This window comes from Chiloscyllium plagiosum, chromosome 5 (genome assembly GCF_004010195.1).
Source record: "Chiloscyllium plagiosum isolate BGI_BamShark_2017 chromosome 5, ASM401019v2, whole genome shotgun sequence".
Classification (NCBI taxonomy): domain Eukaryota; kingdom Metazoa; phylum Chordata; class Chondrichthyes; order Orectolobiformes; family Hemiscylliidae; genus Chiloscyllium; species Chiloscyllium plagiosum.
Window position 1 is genome coordinate 6,328,860 of NC_057714.1, and position 8,023 is coordinate 6,336,882.

General features: G+C 43.2%; 1 protein-coding gene across 1 annotated transcript; it reads left to right on the forward strand.

Moving 5' to 3' along the window:
• Positions 1–3,096: 3,096 nt before the first annotated feature.
• tril (TLR4 interactor with leucine-rich repeats) lies at positions 3,097–7,724 on the forward strand. The gene has a single exon (XM_043689525.1). It carries the CDS (start codon positions 3,535–3,537, stop codon positions 5,842–5,844), a length of 2,310 nt encoding a protein of 769 aa, XP_043545460.1. The 5' UTR covers positions 3,097–3,534; the 3' UTR covers positions 5,845–7,724.
• The last annotated feature ends 299 nt before the right edge of the window (positions 7,725–8,023 follow it).

Consider the following 8,023-nt stretch of genomic DNA (forward strand, 5'->3'; position numbering starts at 1 on the left):
AAGAAGTGTCATAGAGTCGTAGAGATGTACGGCATGGAAGCAGACCCTTCGGTCCAACCCATCCACGCCGACCAGATATCCCAACCCAATCTAGTCCCACCTGCCAGCACCCGGCCCATATCCCTCCAAACCCTTCCTATTCATATACCCATGCAAATGCCTCTTAAATGTTGCAATTGTACCAGCCTCCACCACTTCCTCTGGCAACTCATTCCATACACGTACCACCCTCTGTGTGAAAAAGTTGCCCCTTAGGTCTCTTTTATATCTTTCCCCTCTCACTCTAAACCTATGCCCTCTAGTTCTGGACTCCCTGACCCTAGGGAAAAGACTTTGCCTATTTACCTTATCCATGCCCCTCGTAATTTTGTAAACCTCTATAAGGTCACCCCTCAGCCTCCGACACTCCAGGGAAAACAGCCCCAGCCTGTTCAGCTTCTCCCTATAGCTCAAATCCTCCAAACCTGACAACATCCTTGTAAATCTTTTCTGAACCCTTTCAGGTTTCACAACATCTTTCCGATAGGAAGATCAAGATTCGTTATATAGAGTCATAGAGATGTACAGCACGGAAACAGACCCTTCAGTCCAACTCGTCCATACCGACCACATATCTCAACCCAATCTAGTCCCACCTGCCAGTACCCGGCCCATATCCCTCCAAACCCTTCCTATTCATATACCCATCCAAATGCCTTTTAAATGTTGCAATTGTATTAGCCTCCACCACTATTTTTTGAGGTATATGAATAGGAAGGTTTTGGAGGGATATGGGCCAAGTGCTGGCAGGTGGGACTAGATTGGGTTGGGATATCTGGTTGGTATGGATGAGTTGGACCGAAGGGTCTGTTTTCATGCTGTACAGCTCTATGGCTCTATATAATGTTGGATGGCAAACTACCTGCAACCAAGCCAGATATATAACAGTTGATAGTCGCAGTCACTCTTACAGCCACAAGACGTATCCTTCCCACTCTACTCTGAGGTAGCTGTTGCACCTGCTGCAGGTAGCAGATTTCAATTAGACAGTCCTTAATGAAGAGCCTGTATTTTAGACATTGTTCCTCTCTGGGTTTCAAGTAAAGGAATTGTACCCTAAGCACTCTGGCAGCTGTACCATCCTGTTAAGAATCTCTCTCCCCCTCCTTTGCCTCTTTACTCCAATGGCATTCTGTGCTGGGGAGGGGTGGGGGGGCTCTCTGTTCACCGTTACAGTCATGTTGTATTTTAAGGGGAACGGCTACTAGTGTATCCATGACTGAGAGCCAGTTTGTGCTGCAACATCTGCCACACCACCTGCAATAAAGATTAGCAGCTTTAAAGAATTATTGAAACACCAACAACTATACAATTGCAGCAGCAGCCAGAGTTACAATCAGCAACCAAGCTGAAAGTCAGTGATACCTTTAAATAGCGTTGGTGGCTGGTGCTTCCTGCCACTGAATGTATAATCAGTTGGATTTGACTGGATAATAGGTATCCTAAAATGGGAACTGTGGATCCAAATTGTACAGCAACAACTTTCAGCTGGAACCTTTCATCAGAGAGTTTGTCCACGTCAAATGAATTCAAGTTTAACCATTGGTTGGCAACTACATTGAAGACTCAAGTAATTTTTTTTTTAATCTTCGTGAACTTTGCCTTTAAAAAATAAATGCTGTCTGGGATTCTTGCTCGACAGCTCAATCCCAGCATCGTTTCAATATTCTGTTTGCAGCTATTAACCCCCAGTAAATAGACAAGTTCTTACAAATTCAGACTCTATAAACTCTTTGTCCTTAATGTGCGCTAGAGGCAATGCAAATCTTTTGGCCACTTCAGTTTCAGTTTCTCCTTGTGATCTTGGCAAGGGTGCAAAGTCACTGAGTTCTTATACTGAGTATATCTAATTGACTCTATACAAGACACTGACATCACAAAATTCATGCACCTTTAAATCACACATTAGAAGTACCCCCAAGATAGTTTAAATTTCAAATTAATCTAAGTAAGTTGTTGATACACTAGATGGAGGAATATTACATTCTGAACATACTCAAGGAGGCATGTTTCTGAAATTCCAATGTGCAATCTGTAATCAATAAAATTGTGTCAAAGGAAATGAGCCCTACTTGATAAACAGCCCATATTAAAGGTCAGATTGGATTCTACCATTTACATTTGGGGGTTTGTCAAATGATAACGTACATTCAGATTTGGAATATCCCAAATATCTCAGTCCAAATGAAATCAGTGCCTATGCCAAACTGTTCACAATAGGACAGCAGCGCATCACTGAATGAGATATGATTAACTGCTACTTGCCAAGATTCACCAAACAATGAAATCAGGCACAGATGCAAACGAATTCACTAACTTATACAGAATCATTTTAATAATCGGAAACTATTAAATGTATTAAGTTTTTTTATTGCAGCCTAAATGATGAAATCAGTCACATATGAATAAAGAAATCAGTGACATTTGGCTGGAATTTCCAGGGGAATTGTCAAAACCTGGTAGGTCCAGAAATTCCTCATTTCAGGACAGCAGTTTGCTCTGCTACTTGGCCAAGCAATGTCTGGAAGGTTCTCTCGAGTCCTTTTCTTAACTTGCAGCTTAACGACTTAACCATCAGTCTTTTCTTTTCATGGCGTCAGTTTCGGCCAGCGCTTTGCAATATGCAATCTGACATTAACATCTAAGAGCACCGAAATTTTAATCGCAAACTGTACTCATCCGGGTGTTGCAAATTGTACAACAATTCAACGTTCTCCCAATCACCCTATTCCACGCCTTTAGCTGGAGAATTACATCTGTTTCTGAAGAGCCAACAACAATGTTATGGAAGGGAGGTAGTAACTGTCAAACAAAATCAAGGAAATAAACTCTCAGGTTTCCGAATCAGACTCAGGGATGGAGTTCCATTCAAACCCGTAACAATTGAGCAGATGGAACAATGGCTTTCACCACTCAACTCGGTTTCCGCAGAATAACATTCACTGGTTTGCTCTGAGGGAAAGACGGTTGTGCGTTTGCTGTTTCCCTGAAGCCACTGGCAGTGAAAGTGTCCTGGACAATGTCTCTGGATATTATACCCCTCCCACTGCCTCCTCAGCCTTTGCATAAACACATCTGCATTTTGGCCGAAGTCTCCTGAGGGAAATGCAGGAAAGTACAAATTTCCGGCTGTATTCTTGGCATAGGTTAGTAGTGCATTTTCGAAATCTGCCACTGTCCAAAGTTTGCGTCTTGGGTAGGATTGCGAGACCTGACGGTTCAGGGGCTCTGCTTTGTGTGCAGTGCTGAAGAGGATTTCTCTCCACCACCAGGGAAGGGGGAGGGGGTGGATTTAATTGTATTTCCAAATGCAGTCTGCAAAAGAAGTTAACTAACTAAGTGCGTGCATGTAGTAACGGATAGATGGACGACGTCTCGCCATCGCTCGGTCTCTTGTCTCAATCAAAGCGTTTAAAATCTGCCCCCTTGCAAAGGAAGATGGAATGCAAAGGATAGTACAAAAAAAAACAGAGCCAAGGCAGCTGACCATTGGGGATGGAAAGTTTGTGGATGGTCTGGCTGCTATTTCTTTGTTTGATCTGCTCTGCCGAATCGTTCTGCCCTTCGCAATGTGAGTGCCAGCTGCAGAAGCTGCTGTGCACCAACCGAGGTCTCTGCACGGTCCCGGAAACCCAGCACAATGCTGCCGACGTCCTGACTTACAGCTTAGGGGGCAACTTCATCGGCAACATCTCCGACTCGGACTTCCCGCGGTTCACCGGGCTGCTCCGGCTGGATTTACAGTACAACAAGATCGAGCACATTCACCCCAAAGCCTTCGAGAAACTTGCCCGGCTGGAGGAGCTGTACTTGGGCAACAACATCATCTCGGCCATCCCCGCCAGTGCTTTCCATTACCTCCGCAGACTGAGGCTTTTGAATATGAACAACAACAATCTGAAGAAGCTGCATCCTGCTGTCTTTTCACATCTCCATAATTTAATGAGGTTAAGACTTGACGGCAATTCTCTGGAGGTTTTGCAAGATGCAGTTTTCAAACATCTGGGGAACCTCCTTTACCTGCAGTTGGAGTCCAACCAGATCCACACCATCAGTGCAAATACTTTTATAAACTTGAGGAAGTTGCTTTTTTTAAACCTAGCCAAGAATAACCAGACTTCCTTACACAGCAGGGTCCTGTTCGCCCACCTCAGGTCATTGACCACTTTAATCCTGTCCGAGAATAATATCCAATCTATCGGCAACCGAGTGTTCCAAATGCAGCAGACACTGGCCAGGCTGAGTCTCAGCCAGAACAAAATCTTTCACCTCGCCAGCAGAGCCTTCGAAGGCCTGAGCGGGTTAAAGGAGCTGCTCATCAATGGTAACCTACTGAGAGAAATCCCAGACAAACTGCTGGACCCTTTGCAAAAGCTGGAAGAGTTGGATCTCAGCCAGAACCACATCAGCAGCGTGCACCCGCAGGCGTTTAAAGAGCTGGCGGCTCTGAAGGTGTTAAAACTGACCAGCAATCGCCTGACATACCTGCCCGGGGATGTGTTTGTGTTTAGCAACTCCCTTTACAGCCTCGACCTGGGGGATAATAACTGGACATGCAACTGCCACCTCAAAGGCCTGAAGCAGTGGATGAGCTTGGTGCATGGCCAAGGAAGGTTGCTCACCATCTTCGTTCAGTGCAATGACCCCCCTGCGTTGAATGGGAGGTACCTCGATTACCTGACTGATGCGGAGATGCAGGCAGCAGGCAGAGCTGACCTGTGTCACTCTCAGAAGGCCCAGCCTTTGGCGAACCATTCTCAAGGCGCTCCAGATGGCATTGTACTGTCCCCAGCGCACGTCGATGTGCAGTCAGACCAGGAGCGTTTCCTGCAGCCAGGCAAAACACAGACTGAAAGCACCATGCACCAACAAGAAATTGTCAGCCGGCAGAAAGCACCTTCTTTGCCTACAATGGTGTCCCACCTATTGCCTAAAAGTAAGCACATCATTCTCCTGCCGAAACCAACCAGAACAGTTACAACCAGCCCGAGCTTGGGAAATGCTGCAGAAGCTCCACAATCCCAGACTGTGACACGGGAGACCTTAGAAGTCTTCACTCCTTACACTACAGTCCTGGTTTCATCCAAGTCAGAGCGTTATTATTTGCTAAAGTCTAAGGACAAGTTAGTGCAGAAACCACTGATAACAGATCCATGTGAGTTTAATAAGCTCTACATTACCAACCTAACAGTGGATGGGGTTACCTCATCCACCGCCACGATCAGATGGAAGGTAGCACATCCCGGTTTCAGAAATGCTATACATTTTCGGGTGCTCTTTGACAGGTTTGGCCAATCAGTGACATTCCATCGCTTCATCTATGTCAAGGATAGATTGGAATGGGTCACTCTGAGAGAGCTGCAGGCAGACACTCCTTACATTGTGTGCCTGGAAAGTGTCATCTCTGACCACGTCTGCCAAGTGGCCTCCCGCGATCACTGCCTGGGGGTCCTAACCTTGCCCCTGAAAAAAGGTGCCCTGGATGTGCAGCACTTTATTTTGATTCTGTCAGCTGCCAATGCTTTCCTGGTATTCCTAGGCCTCACAATCTGGATGTCCAGAGTGCTGAGGAAACTGCGAAGGAAACGGGCTCCAGTCAACGTGAGACGGATGTATTCCACACGCCGCCCGCTGCGCTCCATGGGCTCGGGGGTTTCAGCAGGCGACTGTGGAGGTTTCCAGTCTAACAGATCGCGATCAGTCATGTATCAACTGAATGAGGCTGATCTGATGGATTTCCAGTCAGATCGGCTCATGGACATCAATTTAAGGAGCGAAGACCTTGGACAACGGTATGCTGATTAATGCTGGTAGTCACGTTTGCATGTGGATGTTATAACAGAAAGGAAATGATCTAGTGCCCTGTTACTGGGTTAATGCGATAACAAGATCACTCTGATTGACCAGGAGTTTCTTGTTGTGCCTTGTGTTTATAGTCAAATAGCAATAAAGTAGCAGCAGCAGTGACTATAATTTTGATTTGAGAAAGTGTCAACATTGATAAAATGCCGTTCAGATATCCCAAAGCATTTCACAGCCAATGAAAGATATCAGAGCCAATTTATGCACAAACACGGAATAAATAGCCAGAAAATCGGTTTTATTATGATTCTGATTTTGGGACAAGTGTTGGCCAGGACACAGGAGAACTCCTTCTTCATGGTGTCGAGATCTTTTCCATCCACTTAAGAGGGCAAACATGGTCTCAGCTTATGTTCTCATCTGAGAAGTAACATCTCAGACAATATATGGATCTCTCATTGCTGCACTGAAGCATCAGCCAAAATGTATAGGCCCAAGTCTCTGGAATGGGCCTGAAAGACACGAACATTCATTATCTGAGGAAAGAGTGCTGCCCCTATCCAGTCTGACATTTTTGGAGTAGTATTACCACACTTCGAGTTGCTTTGTGTCAAAACTAGTACATTAAACTAAAACTGTGTGCCTAACTCCTTTTTCATTGCATTTTGCCAAAGATTACTTTTATGATATACTGTAACCTCACCAGTCCAGAATACCTGAGGCCAATCAGTTCTGGATGTTGGAATTTTCTGGATTATGGAATGACATGAGAATGTCTCAGCACAGGCATGTGAACCAGAACAAAACTCGAGATATAAATAGTGGCTTGAAAAATAAAACATCAATAACCATTAAATAAAAAGATAAAAATGATTTTACTTATCCAGATGTTACACACTATCCATGCTTCCACTTCCACAATATGGTACTAAATGATGCAATGACCTTGAGAGAATATTTTGATCTGCTTAACAAATTTCCACACAACTGGCGATTTAAAATAATAGATTATTGGAGTGGAGAGAATACAATGGAATATTAATGGTACTTTAAAGCAACTTAGAAAAATTGATCATTTTAGAGAAATATCTCTGCTGTGTACAATAAATGGTGGCCATTTTTATAATGCATATTTTCGCACTTTTTTTTCGAGTTTGGCTATATACAAAGTAGTAAAATAATTTGATGTTACAAAGTGCGCCATCTCTTCAATGTTGATCCAACTTCAAAACCTTACCTGAAATGTTTCTGAATAATTTGGGCTTTTATCCCAAGGAAATTTAATGTGCATTATGTCAACACATAAATTTGCAATTCTGATGTACTTTAAACAAATATATTGCAAATTCCACAGAATGTTTATATATCAATTTAACTATGTATCCGTCCACATAACTGTTTTCCAAACATCTGTCATATTTCAAGTATGACAAAAAATGTTCTGTGCTGTTTTTCTTTGATGTGGAATGAAGCATTTACAATCATCTCTGTAAATTTCTTTTACAAAGTAGCAGCTTAACTGTTCGGCTTCAGATTCTGTCTAGTTACAGAAAATAGATTTTATTCTCTCACAGATACAGGATAACTTCAATAGTTCCATTTTAGCAACAGAAAGAATCCTACAGCACTGAAGTTTCCCATTTGGTACATTATGTCAGTGCTCTTTGAAAGAGCGAAAGAATTAGCTGGAAGTTACCATTGATTTTACTTTCGGCACTTTTTTCTGTATTCCAGATAATAACAATTTGTGTGAAAAAACTTCTCCCTAGTTCTTCTGCAACTCACCTTGAAACTGTGCCCTGTGGTTTCTGACACTCTTGCCATTAGAAACTTTCTTAATTTTCTCTATCAAACCTTTCATTATTTGGAATGTTTCTGCTAAATTGCCCCTAAGAATTTAAAGTGCTTGTAATGGTTGTACGATGTTTTGAACCATTAAGCATTTATGGGCAGCAAACTTTTTTTTTCTGATGTTGCAAAATCCAGAATAAAACCAGAAAATGCTGGAAATACTCAAGAGGTCTGGGAATATCCATAGGGACAGAAAACCAAAGTTCATATTTTAGATTAATGGCTTTTCATCACATGAAGCTCATCAAGCTGATTTATTAACTCTGTTTCTCTCTCCACGGATGCTTCCAGGTCTGATAATTTTACAGGGTGGACAGTGGCTCAGTGGTTA

Coding starts and splice junctions, on each gene's coding strand:
- tril (XM_043689525.1), top strand. CDS start 3,535: ATGGAAAGTTTGTGGATGGTCTGGCTGCTATTTCTTTGTTTGATCTGC.